This window comes from Erinaceus europaeus, chromosome 21, assembly GCF_950295315.1.
Source record: "Erinaceus europaeus chromosome 21, mEriEur2.1, whole genome shotgun sequence".
In the NCBI taxonomy this organism is placed as follows: domain Eukaryota; kingdom Metazoa; phylum Chordata; class Mammalia; order Eulipotyphla; family Erinaceidae; genus Erinaceus; species Erinaceus europaeus.
In genome coordinates this window covers 29,216,488-29,232,843 of record NC_080182.1, presented here as the reverse complement: position 1 = coordinate 29,232,843, position 16,356 = coordinate 29,216,488, and the positions used below count along the sequence as shown (strand labels likewise).

General features: G+C 55.4%; 1 protein-coding gene across 1 annotated transcript in view; it reads left to right on the top strand.

The window, feature by feature from the left end:
- The first annotated feature begins 1,171 nt into the window (after positions 1–1,171).
- SLC6A11 (solute carrier family 6 member 11) overlaps positions 1,172–16,356 on the top strand; it is a 102,523-nt gene continuing 87,338 nt past the window's right edge. Inside the window, exons 1-4 of the mRNA XM_007517145.3 lie at positions 1,172–1,424; positions 3,892–4,026; positions 4,696–4,836; positions 7,668–7,758. Coding sequence (XP_007517207.2) covers positions 1,199–1,424; positions 3,892–4,026; positions 4,696–4,836; positions 7,668–7,758 — 593 coding nt within the window. The 5' untranslated portion in view covers positions 1,172–1,198. The remainder of the gene's footprint in view (positions 1,425–3,891; positions 4,027–4,695; positions 4,837–7,667; positions 7,759–16,356) is intronic.

Sequence of the window (16,356 nt, the reverse complement as noted above, 5' to 3'; positions counted from 1 at the left end):
GGACATGGGGGGGTAGGGGTGCCAAAGGGGCTGGGTGTGCACCTAAGGGGCCTTGGGGTGCGTGCAGAGGGACCAGGGGCACATGTGGAAGGGGGGTCCTGTTGTGCTTAAGGAGACAGAGCACAAGGAAAGGGTCTGGGGTGAGCTTGGAGGGCTAGGAGTGCACTAAGGAGGATGGAGGTGTGCACTTAGAGTTTGGGGGTGACTGTGAAGGGTCTGGGTGAGCTTAGTCAGGTGGAGCACACATAAGGGATCTGGGGGTGCGTGCAAAGTGATTGGGGTGTGCTTAGGGGGCTGGAGCACTTGTGAAAGGTATGAGGTGAGTTTAGGGGGACTGGGGCTGTGCATATGGGGTTGGGGGTGCACTTAGGGGGCTGGGGGTCCGCTTGAAGGATCTGGATCTAAGCCACCTAGGGAGTCAGGGACGTGAGTGAGGGGAATAGGGTGAGCTTAGTGTGGCAAGGGTGCACACAAGGGGCCCGGGGAGCGTATAAGAGTCTGGGGGCGTGCATAGGGGTCTGGGGGCGCGCATAAGGGGCCCGGGGATGCACTTAGGAGTCCGGTGGCGTGCTTAGGGGGCTTGGGGCGTGCGTAAGGGGGCTAGGGCCACATCTGAAGGGGGCTGGGGCGCGCACAAGGGTCTGGGGGTGCACGTGAAGGTTCGGGAGGTGCATGTGAAGCGTCTGGGGGCGCGCGTGAAGTTTCCGGGGTCGCACCTAAGCAGATCTGGGGGCGCATGTGTAGGTCGTGGGAGCAAGCATAGGGAGCTGGGAGTGCGCGTGAAGGGCCTGGTTGCTCATATAAGGGAGGTTTGGGGTGTGTGTGATGGGTTTGGGGGCGCATGTAAGGGGGCCTGGGGGCGCACGTAAGTGGGCTGGGGGCGCGCATGAAGAATCTGAGATGCGCATGAAGGGTCTGGGGGTGCACGTAAGGGAGCTGGGGGAGCGCGAGATGGATCTGGGGCCGCGCGTGCAGGTTCGGGGGCGCGCAAAACGGTTCTGGCTGCGCCCAGGTGGTCAGGGGTGGGGGTGGCGTGGGCGCTGGAGGCGGGGCGCGTCCCCGCCTGTCCCCTCCTGTCCCCTCTGCACCCGCCCGTCCCCTCCGCCCCCCACAGCCCCGCCCGCCGAGCGGCTCCGCCCCCGCCCGCCCCCCTGAAAAGCGGGCCCGGCGCTAGCAGCCACGGGCACAGGACGCGGCCATGACGGCAGGGACGGCGCTGCCGGGGGCCGACGGGCAGGCCGAGGGGGCGCCCGGCGCCGAGGCCGCGAGCGACAAGCAGGACACACGCGACACGCGCGACAAGGCGGTGCATGAGCGCGGGCACTGGAACAGCAAGGTGGAGTTCGTGCTCAGCGTGGCGGGCGAGATCATCGGGCTGGGCAATGTGTGGCGCTTCCCCTACCTGTGCTACAAGAACGGCGGAGGTGAGGGTGAGGGGCCGCCCCTGGGGTCCCTGTCCCGGGCGGCCACCTGGCCCCGCTCCACACCTGGAGCTGCCACCTGCTCGCATGGGCGCTGGGCTGTGTGGGGAGGTGCACGGAGCACCGCGCTGTCCACGGGGGCAGGATGCAGGGTACAGGTGACAGGGGGCCTGGGACAGTGGACTTGGGAATGGGGATAGGAGACCTGGGCCTGGGGGCCTGGGTCAGGGTACCTAGGACAGGGGGCCTGAGAATAGTGACAGGGGACCTGGGACTAGGGACACAGGACAAGGGACCTGGGAATGGAGACATGGGGCAAGGGACTTGGGAATGGGGACCTAGGACGGGGGCTTGGGAATGGTGACAGGGGACCTGGGACTGGGGTCCTGGGACAAGGAACCTGGGAATGGGGACATGGGACAAGGTACCTGGGAATGGGTACAGGGGACCTAGGACATGGGACTTGGGAATAGGGACAGGGGACAGATAACAGGAGACCAGGGACAAGGATCCAGGGACAGGGGATCAGGATCAGGGGACTGCGGACCCGGGACAAGGGACCAGGGACTGGGGACTGTCACCAGTCCCCCTGGCTCCAGCTCCTCTAACCAGAAGGAGAGAGTGGGAAGCAAGCTGGATTGCCCAGTGACAGGCTGTGTTCCCCCTTTTTCCCAAAGTCACCTGTGGTGTGGGGCTACCCGTTTGCTCCCCTTCCTGTCTTTCCCTTCTCTCCAGGCCCTTTAAGGCATTGCTGGTTGTAAGAATCATCGTCAGATTTTTTACTATTATTATTTTTCTGGTATCAGGCTCACCCAGGATTAATAGTGGCACATCGACTAAGTGTGTGCAAAATGCTCACACGTGGGAGTGGGCACTTCTGCTGGCGCGGCATGGCACGGCCAGCTTGGTGGGAATGCAGCTGTGAAGCCCCACATCTCCAGGCTCAGGAAAGGGTTCCCCGCCTTCAGGAGCCCCTACCTGTCACTTCTAAAGGATGGCACGGCTTCCGTGACAGGGGAGTCTGTGAATTCTGGTGGCACAAGACGGCCTGGGTTTCTGTTCCTATGAGCTGAGCCCCTGCCTCTCAGCGCAGCCAGGACTCAAGACCGTGACCCAGAAGTTGGCTGGCAGGGCCCAGGCGCCTGGTCTGCAGGCTGCAGGCCTTCCTGTGTGCCCAGCTGTGGGGAGAGGGAGCGGGGCCCTGCCTGGCCCTGGGTCCTTCCCCTGGCACGTCTAGCCCCAGGCCCAGGCTGCTGCCAGCCTGTTCTGCCCTATGAGGAGGTGGCCACTGGTGGCCGTGCCTTGGCGAGGGGTTGGGGTAAAGACTCAGAGCCCCTCTTGGGGGATTTGGCCTCTTAGAGTTGACATGGTCACATAGACCCCAGGACACCCTTGAGGCTGACCCTGGAAAACAGTGGGTTTTGACATCTTTTTAGGCCCAGAAAGTTGGTGGACCATAAGACAAAGCACACCCCGGCAGAAAGCAGGGCGAGCTGGTCTCGGTCCAAGTTCCACAGACTTTCACTCCGAGCCACCAAGAGGCTGAAGAGGGAGAAATTTTTCAAATGAGCCACTGCCCGGGCACTCAGCTCCCTGGCTTAACTGACACTCCACTCCAGGACAGGCTTTCATGAGGCCTTCAGGAAGTGTGCTGTCTGTCTGTCGGTCTGTCTGTTGACTTCTAGGGGAGTCACAGGCAAAGGGACTTCCACAGCTTGCTGTGATCACTGGGGCTGAGTCAGTGTCTTATCTGTGTCTCATTGCCCCTGCCTGATCATGGCACTGGGGCAGGGAGGAAGGAGGAAATTTAGGGAAGGAAGAAGGAAGGATAGAACTGAGGAAGAGAGAGAGGAAGGAAGGGCTGAAGGAAGGAGGAAAGGAAGGGAGGGAGCGAAGGAGAGAGAGAAAGAAAGGGAGAGAAAGAGATAAAGGGGGAGAAAGAAAGAAAGAGATCCACACAGCTCAGCTTACTGAACTGGACAACCAAGTGTTCTTCCCCAATGTGAAACTTTTAAAAATAGTCCCTGGCCTTGCAAAAACAGTAAGACCCTTTCAAAACCCAGAAGAAGGTTCTGCTGGCAGGATGGATGGAGAGGGGCTGTTAATCCCATAGCTGAGAGCACTTCGTTTAGAGAAGAAGAAAAATAAATAAAAGCAACTCTGGTTAAAGGGTTGATTTGAAAGGTCTGGTGTCGGGGAATAAACAGTGTGTGTTTCCACGCTGTTTCTGTGATGGGAGCAAGAGAGAAGGGGGGATTCGCACAGATCAGCTCCTTCCTGGTGGTAATGGCTCCACTCATCTCCTTGTTCATTTGCTTTGTGGAAAGGCCCAGGAGGGAGCTGTGCTTCCAGGTCGCTGAGCTAAGGCTAAGCTCGAAGTGGTCTTTTGGAGGCTGGGTGGCGGCCAGCCTTCTGGGCCCTAGGGTGGGTCACTGTGAAGCTCACCGCTCCCCTGTTTGCTTCCTCCCAGGGGCCTTCCTGATTCCCTATGTGGTGTTTTTTATCTGCTGTGGGATTCCTGTCTTTTTCCTGGAAACCGCGCTGGGCCAGTTCACCAGTGAAGGCGGTATTACGTGTTGGAGGAAGGTCTGTCCTTTATTTGAAGGTAAGCCTGACCTTGATCAGAAAAGGAAGCAGGAGCTGGCTCACCCAGAAAAAGCAAGTGCCTTACCACGTACAGGGCCCTGAGTTCAATCCCTGGCAGCGCATGGGAGTGGTGTGGACAGCAGCACCCAGGGAGCCCCATGGAGAGTGGGCAGGGCTATGGGGTCTCTCCTGTTTCAGCATCATGCACAGTACCCAGGGAGCCCCATGGAAGGTGGGCAAGGCTGTGTGTGGGGGTCTCTCCTGTCTCAGCACCATGCACAGCACCCAGGGAGCCCCATGGAAGGTGGGCAGGGCTGTGTGGGGGGGTCTCTCCTGTCTCAGCACCATGCACAGTACCCAGGGAGCCCCATGGAGGGTGGGCAGGGCTGTGGGGTCTCTCCTCTCTCAGCACCATGCACAGCACCCAGGGACCCCATGGAGGGTGATGCAGGGCTGTGGGGGGTCTCTCCTCTCTCAGCATCATGCACAGCACCCAGGGATCCCCATGGAGGGTGGGGCAGGGCTGTGGGGTCTCTGTTCTGTCTCTCTAAAGAGAGTCCAAGAAGCCTCTCAGCAGTGTATCACACACGTGAAGGCCCTGAGTTCACCCCAGGTGTTGCTCTGGCCCTGGAAGTGGCTGAGGGGACCGGAGAAGGTGGAGTGACCCTGGGGCCCTCCTCTCTTACAGGCATCGGCTATGCCACCCAGGTGATCGAGGCCCACCTCAACGTGTACTACATTATCATCCTGGCCTGGGCCATCTTCTACCTGAGCAATTGCTTCACCACCGAGCTGCCCTGGGCCACATGCGGCCATGAGTGGAACACAGGTATGGTGGTGCAGGGATGCCTGCTACCCTGGGGGTCTGTGTGAGTGGACTGTGTTCCCCTCAGGGACACCAGGCCTGGCCTCTGTCTCTTGCGCTGAGTCCAGTGCCCTGAGGGGTGCTCACTGAGGATGAGAATGAGGCCGGCAGTCAGGTGTGTTTGGGGACATTACGAGAACAGTCCCAGGGATGGGACAGAGACTGGCCAGTCTCCTTCCTGGCTCTGCCACACTGAGAGACAGAGCCCTTGGGGGGTGTGGTGGGGATTTGAGGAGGTGGCACTAGGCTGAGATTCAGGGGCTCAGGCTGTAGTCCCAGCCCTGCCTCTCTCGTGTCAGAGTCCTCTCCATCTGAGGACAGGGTGAAGCTGGGTTTGGGCTTGCCCATGGGGCAGGAGGTCAGCCAGGCTGACCAGCATGTCCGGCTGCCGGCAGACACCCCACGAAACCCGGCTTCCCAGCTTTTCAGGAAACATGGGTACGGTCCGCCAATTCCAAACCCAACTTCCTACCTCCTTGCCAGGCAGCAGGGGCTCAGTGGTGGTCCTGTGTCCCCCTACTTGGCTGTGCCCTGCCCCCTCACCCCGGCATGCTTTGATCCCCCATCTGCCTGCCAGGTCAATATTTGAAGGCACCATGCCCCTTGGACAGAGCCATGTCCTGATCACCTCGGGTTCTTGTCTTCTGTTTGCTGTTCCGTCTGCCGTCCTATCTGGACAGAGGCTTGGGCTCTGGGAGGCAGGTCCTGACTGCTAGCTGCCACCATTGCTTGGCTCAGGGCAGACATCACCTGCCCATGGCCGAACCCAAGTCCAGCACTGGTCTGGGCTTCCTTTTCAGCAGTGCTGCCCGCAGCCCTGGCCATAAGGCTGTGGTAACAGTAAGAGGGACAGGGATAGATTGTCCCTGGAAGTGACTTTTGTCACTGGGAGAAGGCAGAGGGTGGGGTGTGGGCCCTGGCCAGGCTGACGCAACCCGAATCCTAGAATGTCGGCAGGGCCCATGAGTGGCCCTTTTCTACGTGCATTGTGTGTTTTTACTTTAAGGGAATTTTTTTTGGGTCTCCTTTCTTTTTCTTTCTTCTTTCCTTCTTCCATTCCTTCCTCCCTTTCTTTCTTTTTAAAATATGTTCTTGTTAAGACTTTCATTTTATTTTATTTTTTTTCCCTTTTGTTGCCCTTGTTTTATTGTTGTAGTTATTGTTGTCATTGTTGTTGGATAGGACAGAGAGAAATGGAGAGAGCAGGGAAAGACAGAGGGGGGGAGAGAAAGACAGACACCTGAAGACCGTCTTCACCGCCTGTGAAGCGACTCCCCTGCAGGTGGGGAGCCGGGGTTCGAACCGGGATCCTTATGCCGGTCCTTGTGCTTTGGGCCACCTGCACTTCACCTGCTTCACTACCTCCAGACCCCCTATTTTTCAATTATCTTTATTTATTTGTTGGATAGAGACAGCCAGAAATGGTGATAGAGAGAGAGAGAGACTTGCAGCCCTGCTTTACCACTTCTGAAGCTTCCTCCCTGCATGTGGGGTCTGGGGACTTGAACTTGGGTCCTTGTGCACTGTAATATGTGTGCTTACCCAGGTGCACCAATGCCTGGCATGGCCTTCTTTCTTTCATTTCTTTTTTGCCTCCAGGGTTATCTCTGTGGCTCAGTGCCAGCACTATGAGTCCATTGCTCCTGGTGGCCATTTTTCCATTTTATTTGACAGGACAGAGAGATATTGAGAGAGGAGGGGAGATGGGGGGGGGAGAAAGACATCTGCATACCTGATTCACCACTTGTGAAACTTCCATCTGCAGGTGGGGAGCCAGGGACTTGAACCTGGATCCTTGCACAGGTCCTTGAGCTTAGTACTATGTGTATTTAACTGGGTGTGCCACTGCCTGCCCCCCTTTCTTTCTTATTTATCATTTTTATATTGCTTTAGAGTTATCCTGAGACTTGATGCCTGCATGACAAATTCAGTGCTCTCAAGGGCCAGTTCTTTCCTTTTATTTTATTTTATTTTATTTCTTAAAAACATTTATTTATTTTTTCCCTTTTGTTGTCCTTGTTGTTTTATTGTTATAGTTATTGTTGTTGTTGTTATTGATGTCATTGTTGGATAGGACAGAGAGAAATGGAGAGAGGAAGGGAAGACAGAGAGGAGGAGAGAAAGAGAGACACCGGCAGACCTGCTTCACCGCTTGTGAAGTGACTCCCCCACAGGTGGGGAGCCGGGAGCTCGAACCAAGATCTTTCTGCCAGTCCTTGCGCATTGCGCCGTTTTATTTTTTAGTTCCATTTTTGCTATTGATGTTAAAACTGAGAGGGAAAGGTGGAGATAGAAACACACACACAGAGAGAGAGAGAGAGAGAGAGAGAGAGACCTGCAGCCCTGTTTCACCACTCAGTAGCTTCACCCTGCAGGTGGGGATAGGGGCTTGAACCCAGGTCCTTGTGCATGGGAACATCTGGTCTACTAGATGCACCACTGCCCGGCTCTGCTCAGAGGACATTAAGAGCAGAGCAGGTATGGACTGTGCAGTCTGGTGGTTTTCGTGCCTTAGTGTGTGGTATATGTGGCAGTACCTGCCGCCCAGGACAGGTTGGGGGGGCAGTATTGAGGGCTAATCCGGGAGGGTGCATGGGGGCACGCACCCACGACACAGCAAGCTACAGGGGCAGTGGTTCATGGCGGGAGGCCTGTGTCTCCAGAAGGCAGGAGGAACACCCCACCCCTCAGCTCTCTGTGGCTCCTGGCCTCCTGGCCCTGGCGTGGCTGTAGTGGCACCATCCTCTCCACCTGCCTTCCACACTCACCTCATCTCTCTGTCTGCTTCCCTGCAGACCGCTGTGTGGAGTTCCAGAAGCTGAACATGAGCAACCACAGCCACGCATCTCTGCAGAACGCCACCTCCCCTGTCATGGAGTTTTGGGAGTAAGTGGGCAGAGCGGCAGCCTCCCCCTGGCCTCCAAAGCCTCCCCCCTGCCCTGCATCCTCCCCCCCTGCTCTGTAGCCTCTCCTCTGCCTTGCATCCTCCCCCTGCCCTGCAGCCTCCCCCTGCCCTGTAGCCTCCCCCCTGACCTGCCTCCTCCCCCTACCCTGTAGCCTCTCCTCCGCCCTGCAGCCTCTGCCCTGACCTGCCTCTGCCCCCTGCCCTGTAGCCTCCCCCCTTCCCTGCATCCTCCCCTGACCTGCATCCTCCCTGCCCTGTAGCCTCCCCCCGACCTGCAGCCTCCTCCCTGACCTGTCTCTCCTCTGCCCTGCAGCCTCTGCCCTGACCTGCCTCTGCCCCCCTACCCTGTAGCCTCCCCCCTGCCCTGCATCCTCCCCCTGACCTGCATCTTCCCTGCCCTGTAGCCTCCCCCCAGCCTGCAGCCTCCTCCCTGACCTGTCTCCTCCCCACCCTGAATCCTCCCTCTGCCCTGCACCCCCCTGCCCTGCAGCCTCCCCCCACCCACTGCCATCAACTTGACAGCTTTCCTGGGCTTTTGGCTAAGCTACAGCTGGAGGGTGGGGGGGGACTTTAAGACTCCCTGGGGTAGGGGAGTGCTGCCCTAGCCCCAGTCTGTCTCGGGGCTCAGGAGCACGGGTGCTGGCCCAAGTGATGGACAGTCCACAGATGGGTTCACACAGGGAGTGCTCAGTGGGGGGAGAGGGCAGGAGACAGACTGGCTGTGCAGGGGCATGTGGGGGCTGCAGTTCCTAAGATGGTGACAGGGTGTGCCAGAGCTCATGGGTGTTGGAGGCAGTAGCTGTGGTTTCCAGCACCTTTAGGTGCCCCAGGGTGGTCATGCACGGGGCTGTGGGTTGTGGAGGTGTCCTCTGCACCAGGAAGACATGGTTCAGACACACACACCACAGCCCTGACCTGACCCGGGGCTTCTGCAGTGAGGGGGTGAGAGCCCCCTGCCCCCGGATGTTAGGGAGATGATTCCTCTGTGGGTCTGAGGGTGGAGGTTCTCCCAGCCGAGAGGTCTGAAGGCTTAACCTCCCCCTACCCCCCATGTAGAGGGGCTGTGGCTTGAACACCCACACCAGCGTCTATAGATATAAACTTAGAGACCCCATTCATCAAGATGTGCCGTTATATATGTACATATATGTACATATATGTATGTATATATGTATGTATATATGTATATATATAATTTTATTTTAATGAGAAAGGGATATGGAGTTAAAGAGCCCTCTTGATTTCTGCCTGATGGTGGTTCTGGGATTGAATGTGGGACACAGCCTCCAACAGCACCTTTTCCTCCCTTGTGTGTTCTGGCTTCTACATGGGAGCTGTCCGCGCTGATATTCTGTATAACTTTGTTTCTCTGTGCAGTATTGCTTTGGCGGGGCACTCGGCCTTGGTCCAATCCTTTTCCTGTCTGCATAGTATTTCAGGATCTGAGTAGACTGTTGTGCCCAGCCAGCTGGGAATGGGAGGTGGGGGCCCCTCAGGCTGTTTCCCTCTTACTATAAGGCACCCCAGAAGCCTCGAGTCTGTGCCTCCAAGCGCCTGAGTGAGGGTTTCTAGCCCACAAGCCCGAGTGGGTGGCCCAGCGGTGGGCACACATGGCGGCTTTCCCAGATGATGCCAGGTTGCATCCAAAGGGGTTGCTTTAGTTCCTTCTCCAAGCAAGAGTGCTCAAGAATCTTCTCCTTGGCCCCTGGGCTGCTCAGAGCCCAAGTTCTGCTGAGGTGAAGGCCAAGAAATAGTATCCTGTGGCTTTAGGACACTCTCCCTCCACCTTGCTCCATGAGGACAGGTCCCAGCTTTACTGAAGTCAGATTTTTAAAAAATATATGCTTTTATTTATTCCCTTTTGTTACCCTTGTTTTTTATTGTTGTTGTTATTGATGTTGTCATTGTTGGATAGGACAGAGAGAAATGGAGAGAGGAGGGGAAGACAGAGAAGGGGAGAGAAAGTTAGACACCCACAGACCTACTTCACCACTTGTGAAGTGACTCCCTGCAGGTGGGGAGCCGGGGGCTCGAACCAGGGTCCTTATACCGGTCCTTGTGCTTTGCACCATGTGCACTTAACCCACTGCACTACTGCCTAACTCCCTGAAGTCAGCTTTTTACCCTTTTGAATTTGCATGGCTGGTATCTTGTATTTTTATTACTACCAGGGTTATTGCTAGGGCTTGGCGCCTGTACAACAAATTCACTATTACCAGCGGCCATTTCTCCTCTCCTCTGTTCCTCTCCCCTCTCTTCCCCTCCCCTGCCTTCCCTTCTCCTTTTCTCTCCTCTCCTCCCATCTTCTCCCCTCCCCTCTCCTCTTGACAGGACAGAGAGAAATTGAGAGGGAGATAGAGACACCAGCAGACCTGCTTCACCACTCATGAAGCTTCCCCCCTTCAGGTGGGGAGCGGGGGCTTGAACCTGGGTCCTTGAGCACTGTAACATGTGTGCTCAACTCCATCTCCCTACGCCAAATTGTAAAAACATTTTAGCATTGTCTTCCAAGAGTTTAATATTTTTTGTTTCAATTGCTTCCACACTTAGGGTGATAATCCTGGATTTTCATAATTTCAGGTTTAAACACATGGATAGTGGCAGGGCTAGATAGCATAATGCTTCTGCAAAGAATCATTCATACCTGAGGCTCCAAAGTCCCAGGTTCAATCCCCTGCACCACCATAAACCAGAGCTGAGCAGTGCTGTAGTCTGGTAAAATAAAACAAACACCGATAGTCATGTTATCTTAGTGTTTACTGAACCCTTCCGCCTCCCTACTGGTCTGCGGGCCCGTCTCCCGTGTAACTTGACCTAAGGCTCGTGTCTGTTTGGGGACTCTGTCCCCTGTGCTGGCCTCTCTGGTTAGTTGCATGTTGGTGACACACCTGGAGCTTTATGGGAAGCTGTGAGCTCATCAAATGCCCCCTCCTCTTTGTCCTATTCCCCAGTTATCTTCCAAATGAACTTTACAATTAGCTTGCGCAGTGCAAAAAACAACAGTGCAAAAACAGTGCAAAAAACAACAGTGCAAAAAACAGAACATTCCAGGTGGCCTCGTCCTTTTTTATGACTGAGTAATACTCCACCATGTGGGTGTGCTGTGTTCCCCTCTGCCTGTCTGCTAATTAAACACATTCAAGTGGTTTTCAGTTTTGGGGAGTCTGGGGGTGGGGGTGGGGAGAAATGGCTGCAAACATGTTTGCGTGTCTGTGCTCATTCGTATGTTCATACTTATCTTGAGTGAAATTTAAGAGTAGAATTGCTGAGTTTTCTGGTTAGTTGTATCATATTTTTTTTCTGCAGGGCTGGGGAGACAGCACGATGTTTCAGCAAACAGGCTCTCCTGTCTGAGGCTCCCAGGTTCAATCTCCCTCACCACCATCAGCCAGAGCTGAGCAGGGTTCTGGGATCGGTCTCTCTCCCGTACCCCCCCCCACCTTGTTAACATGACTAAGACATTTAAAAGGAAGAAAGAAATAGGGCCGGAGAGACAGCATAATGACTCTGCATAGATACTCCCATCTGAGGCTCTGAGGTTCCAAGTTTAATCCCCAGCACCACCGTCAGCCAGAGCTGAGCAGGGCTCTGGGGAACAAAAAAAAGGTGAGAAAAAAGGAGAGAAAAAAAGGAAAACATGGGATTATATTTTCCCTGTAGTGTCCAGGTAGTGACACCGGTGTCTCTGTGCATGCGTATGATACTACTGAAATGGATGCTGTCCTTGGTGCTGAGAGAGGAGAGACCCCACAGCCCTGCTCACCCTCCATGGGGCTCCCTGGGTGCTGTCCTTGGTGCTGAGAGAGGAGAGACCCCACAGCCCTGCCCACCCTCCATGGGGCTCCCTGGGTGCTGTGCATGGTGCTGAGAGAGGAGAGACCCCACAGCCCTGCCCACCCTCCATGGGGCTCCCTGGGTGCTGTCCTTGGTGCTGAGAGAGGAGACACCCCACAGCCCTGCTCACCCTCCATGGGGCTCCCTGGGTGCTGTCCTTGGTGCTGAGACAGGAGAGAACCCACAGCCATGCCCACCCTCCATGAGGCTCCCTGGGTGCTGTGCATGGTGCTGAGACAGGAGAGAACCCACAGCCCTGCCCACCCTCCATGGGGCTCCCATGGGATGTCAGTATTTGAACCCAGGGCCTGGAACATGGAAAGGAATGCACCCTACTGGGTAATGTGTCTGCAGGCCTGAGAATTTGCCTTCCCACCTGGCTCTGAGCCAGCAGTCGGCCTCTGGAGCAGAGGGGGCCTTCCAGGAGCCCTCTGGCAGAGACCCTTGCAGCTCCTGGGACAATGAAGCGAAGTCTCTTCCTGGGTCTGTTTGTGTGAAGCCGGGTTGCTGGCAGCAGGCTCCTCCATTCAGACCTCCCTGTCCGCAGAGCGGGGGTTGGAGGGTGCCGGGGGGGACCTAAGAAAGCCTTTACCAGGAAAAGCTGCCCTCTCCTCTGCAGGCCTCTGGAGTGGTGTGCCCCCCTGCCCTCCAGCACTCAAAGACTGGCTTTGTCGGTTCCTGAACAGTCCTCCTCTGCGGGCTGGGAACCTGCCCCTGCCCCAACTGTGGAGACCAGGTCGAGCCACGCGCTGCCCAGAGGTAGAGAAAACCCTCAGTGGATGTTTCCAAACAGTGTCGGCTGCCACAGAAGAACAGTTCAGCCGAGGCACTGGGGAACCGGCCTCCTGCTTGGAGGAGGGTGTCAGTGCATGAGGCTGCTCCCCTGGGCTCAGAGCTCCGGCTTCCAGGATGGGAGGTGGGGACCAGAGCCGGGCTCCTCCCAGTTCAAATACTCTCCATCAGAAGAGCCAACACAGGGCTCCAGGTCTCCAGGTCTCCAGGTGTGTGGGTGCCTTCCACCCTGACAAGTGTCAAGTGGGCTTCCTTTTTTTTCTTTTTCCTTTTTCTTTTTTCTTTTCCTTTCTTTTCCTTCCTTCCTTCCTTCCTTCCTTCCTTTTTTTTTTTTTTTTTTTGCCACCAGGGTTATCCTTGGGGCTTTGTGCCTGCACTACAAACCCACCACTCCCAGTGGCTGTTTTATCCTTTTTTTTCTATTTTATTGAATAAGACAGAGAGAAATTGAGAGGGGAGGGGAAGATAGAGAGGGGAAGAGATAGAAAGACACTTGTGGCCCTGCTTCACCATGAAGCTTGCCCCCTGCAGGTGGGGAGAGGGGACTTGAACCTGGGTCCTTGCACATAGTGATGTGTACATTCAACTGGGTGTTCCCCTCTTGGGTCCCTCTTGTGTTTCCTTAGTGGCCAAGTCCACCCCAGTGGGCAGGGCAGTGCCTCCTGGGCTCTGCAGTGGGCCTTCTGTGCTCTGGCCAGCCCTCCTCGCCCATCAGCCGCTGGGCTCTGGAAGACGTGGTGTTCACCTGCTCAGTGTGGCTGCAGGGCGTGAACTCATTCACCTGCACCCTGCGACATAGCTGCCTCCCAGGCCCAAGCTTCCATTTAGAGAGAGAGAGAGAGAGTTGAGAGAGAGAGAGAGAGAGAGAGAGAGAGAGAGAGAGAGAGATGAGATGCTCAGGGCTGCTGGCTGCTCCACCAGCCATGAGGCTCCCCCAGTGCTGTCCATGGTGTTCCCATGTAGTGCCAGGCCTCGAACCCGGGGCTTAGTGCCTGTTAAGGTTCTGCCAGGTAAGCTGCCTCCTGACCCTTGGGGTGCTGTTTGGAGAGGGGCAGTTTTCAGCTACTAGACTGGAGAAGGCTGGTGAGCTCCCCAGAGTTCCCTGCAGAGTTTCCGGGGATTCTTTCTTGGTGGGGGAAGAAAGCCCATCCTTTCTGTTGCTCCATAAGGGGTTCATGACTCCCTCCCCGAGGCCCCCCAAAGAGAAGAGAGGAGACCCTACCCGGAAGCACTTCACTGCAGTGTCACCACTCCTAGGAAAGGGACAGAATGCCCCACGGTTTGGACCTGGGCGGTCCTGCGTGGGTTGAGGGACTGTGCTCTGGTCAGGCCACTGGGGGATCCCTGCTGCCACATGCCCACTGCCCCATGCCCACCACCTGCTGCCCACTGTCCCACACCCCACGCCCCACTGCCTGCTGCCCCATGCCCACCGCCTGCTGCCCACTGCCCCATGCCTGCCCACCTTTGCACAGGCAGCCACTCCCCCTATCTGTCTTCCTGTCCTATCAGAGGCCTGGTGTCATGCGGCCTTTTTTATCCCTGACTCTGCTCACATCCTGGGCGCTGGCTCCCTGGGTATTCAAGTGGGGCTTCTCACTCCTACCGGCCCTGGGTTCAAGAGCCGACTTCCTTTGGATTCACCTTGTGGTCACTTATACCCCAGTCTTGCTTGGGGACTCTGTCTGACACCTTGAGGGTGGATCAGCCTGCAGTCGGCTGGTGGGGGCTGTGGAGGAGAGGTGCAGGGTGCAGATTCCAGAGAGACACAGGGTGGGGGGAGGCTGCTTTCTCAGATGCCCCAGGTTACCAGGCCTGTTGGGGGGGGGGTCCACAGAGAGACGTCGGCAGGTGGGAGGGAAATGTTGGAGCCATGGTTCTGTATAATATGGAGCTGGGGTGGGGGTGACTCTAAAGAGATAACCTCTCCCAGGTGTGGACCTTGGGGCCAGGGCTCTTGGCACAGAGAGGGGGCTCAATGAGCTGTGGCTGAGGGGTGCCCCCACCCGTTCCTGGTGTACAGTCCCTGCCCTCTATGGTGCCATAGCCCAGGGCCAGGCACCCAAGGCCTGAGGCCAGAGGTGGCTCCTTGCTAGATGTGCTCCACATGGGAACACCACAGTCCCAGGGTTGTGGTGTCAGGCCGTCTCTGTCTCTCTGTCTCTCTGTCTCTCTCTCTCTCTCTCTCTCCCTCTCTCCCTCTCTCTCTCTCTCTGAAAGAGCTGGGCTGGAACAATGAAATCTCACATGTGTGAGCCCCCAGGAAATGCCAGGCATAGTTGCAATTGTAACAATAACAGTAACAGTAACAACAGAATCACAGTAAAGACATTTACAGTCTCCCTGTGGGTCCTCCTCTTGTCCTTCCTGCTTCCTCCTGAACCCTGGGTTCCTTGCCCTCTTGTCTGTCCTCCAGTCCCTCCCTGGACCTCAGTGACCACCAGCCCCCTTTCCTGGCTAAAACCCACCATCCTCCAAAGCTTGGCTTAAATGCCCCTTCCTTCAGGAAGCCGCCCTGGCCTCTGGGAGTATCGGGACAGGGCAGGCTGTGCTAGAAGACACGGACTTCCAGAGACCTCAGTTACTTAAAGCAGCAGATGAAGTTTGTTTTTAATTTATTTATTAGGGGATTAATAGTTAAAATACAATAGTTTGTACATGCATAACATTTCCCAGTTTTCCACATGACAACACAACCCCCACTAGGTCCTCCTCTGCCATCATGTTCCTGGACCTGAAACACCCCCCCCCCCACACACACACACACACACACTTACCCCAGAGTCTTTTACTTTGGTGCAATACACCAATTATTTTTTTATTTTTTTATTTTTTACCAGACTACTGCTCAGCTCTGGTTTGTGGTGGTGCAAGGGATTGAACCTGAAACTTTGAAGCCTCAGGAATACGAGTCTTTTTGCATAACCAGTATGCTATCTACCCACACCCCAGCAGTTGAAGTTTTATTGTTTTGTTTTGAGAGAGAGAGAACAAATGTAGAGCACACTCTACCATTAATCTTGTTCCATTCCAGTCTTGCTGGGGGTTTTTGTTTGTTTGTTTATTCTTTTCATGTCAGGCATTGACCCCAAGGCCTCATATCTGCAAGACACATGATCTGTTGATAAGCTGCCTCCCAGACCCCCCATTATAAAAAATATATTTTATTGAAGAAAGAAAGAGAGGGAGTTGGGTGGTAGCTCAGTGGGTTAAGCGCACGTGGCCACGCAAAGCACAAGGACCGGCGTAAGGATCCTGTTTCCATCCCACGGCTCCCCACCTGCAGGGGAGTCGCTTCACAGGCAGTGAAGCAGGTCTGCGGGTGTCTGTCTTTCTCTCCCCGTCTCTGTCTTCCCCTCCTCTCTCCATTTCTCTCTAGTTAACAACAATGACAGCAATAAAAACAACAATAATAACTACAACAACAATAAAAAACAACAAGGGCAACAAAAGGGAAAATAAATAAATATAAAAAAATTTTTAAAAGAGAGAAATTGACTGGGGAGGGGAGATGGAGGAGAGACACCTGCAGCCCTGCTCCACTGCTTGTGAAGCCTCCCTCCTGCAGCTGGGGGCTGGGGGCTTGAACACGAGTCCTTGAGTTTGTTAACATGCACTCAGTGAGGTGTGTCCCTGTCTGGCCTCCATTTATTTATTTCTTTTATTTTTCCTGTGGTTGAGGGATGAGCCTTGAACATGCCCAGCCCACCAGAGCGTGTCTCTTCCTTATGTGACTTCTCTGACGTAGTGAGCAGGGGACTCCCCTAGGCCCTCTGCTATGCAGGCTTCTTCTTTCTTTCTTTCTTAAAATGATTTTTGTTAAAATTTATTTTATTTTATTTTATCTACTGGATAGTGACAGAGAGAAATTGAGAGCAGAGGGGGAGAAAGAGAGGGAGAGAGAGCCAGAGAGACACCCACAGCCCTGCTTCACCACTCGTGAAGCTTTCCCC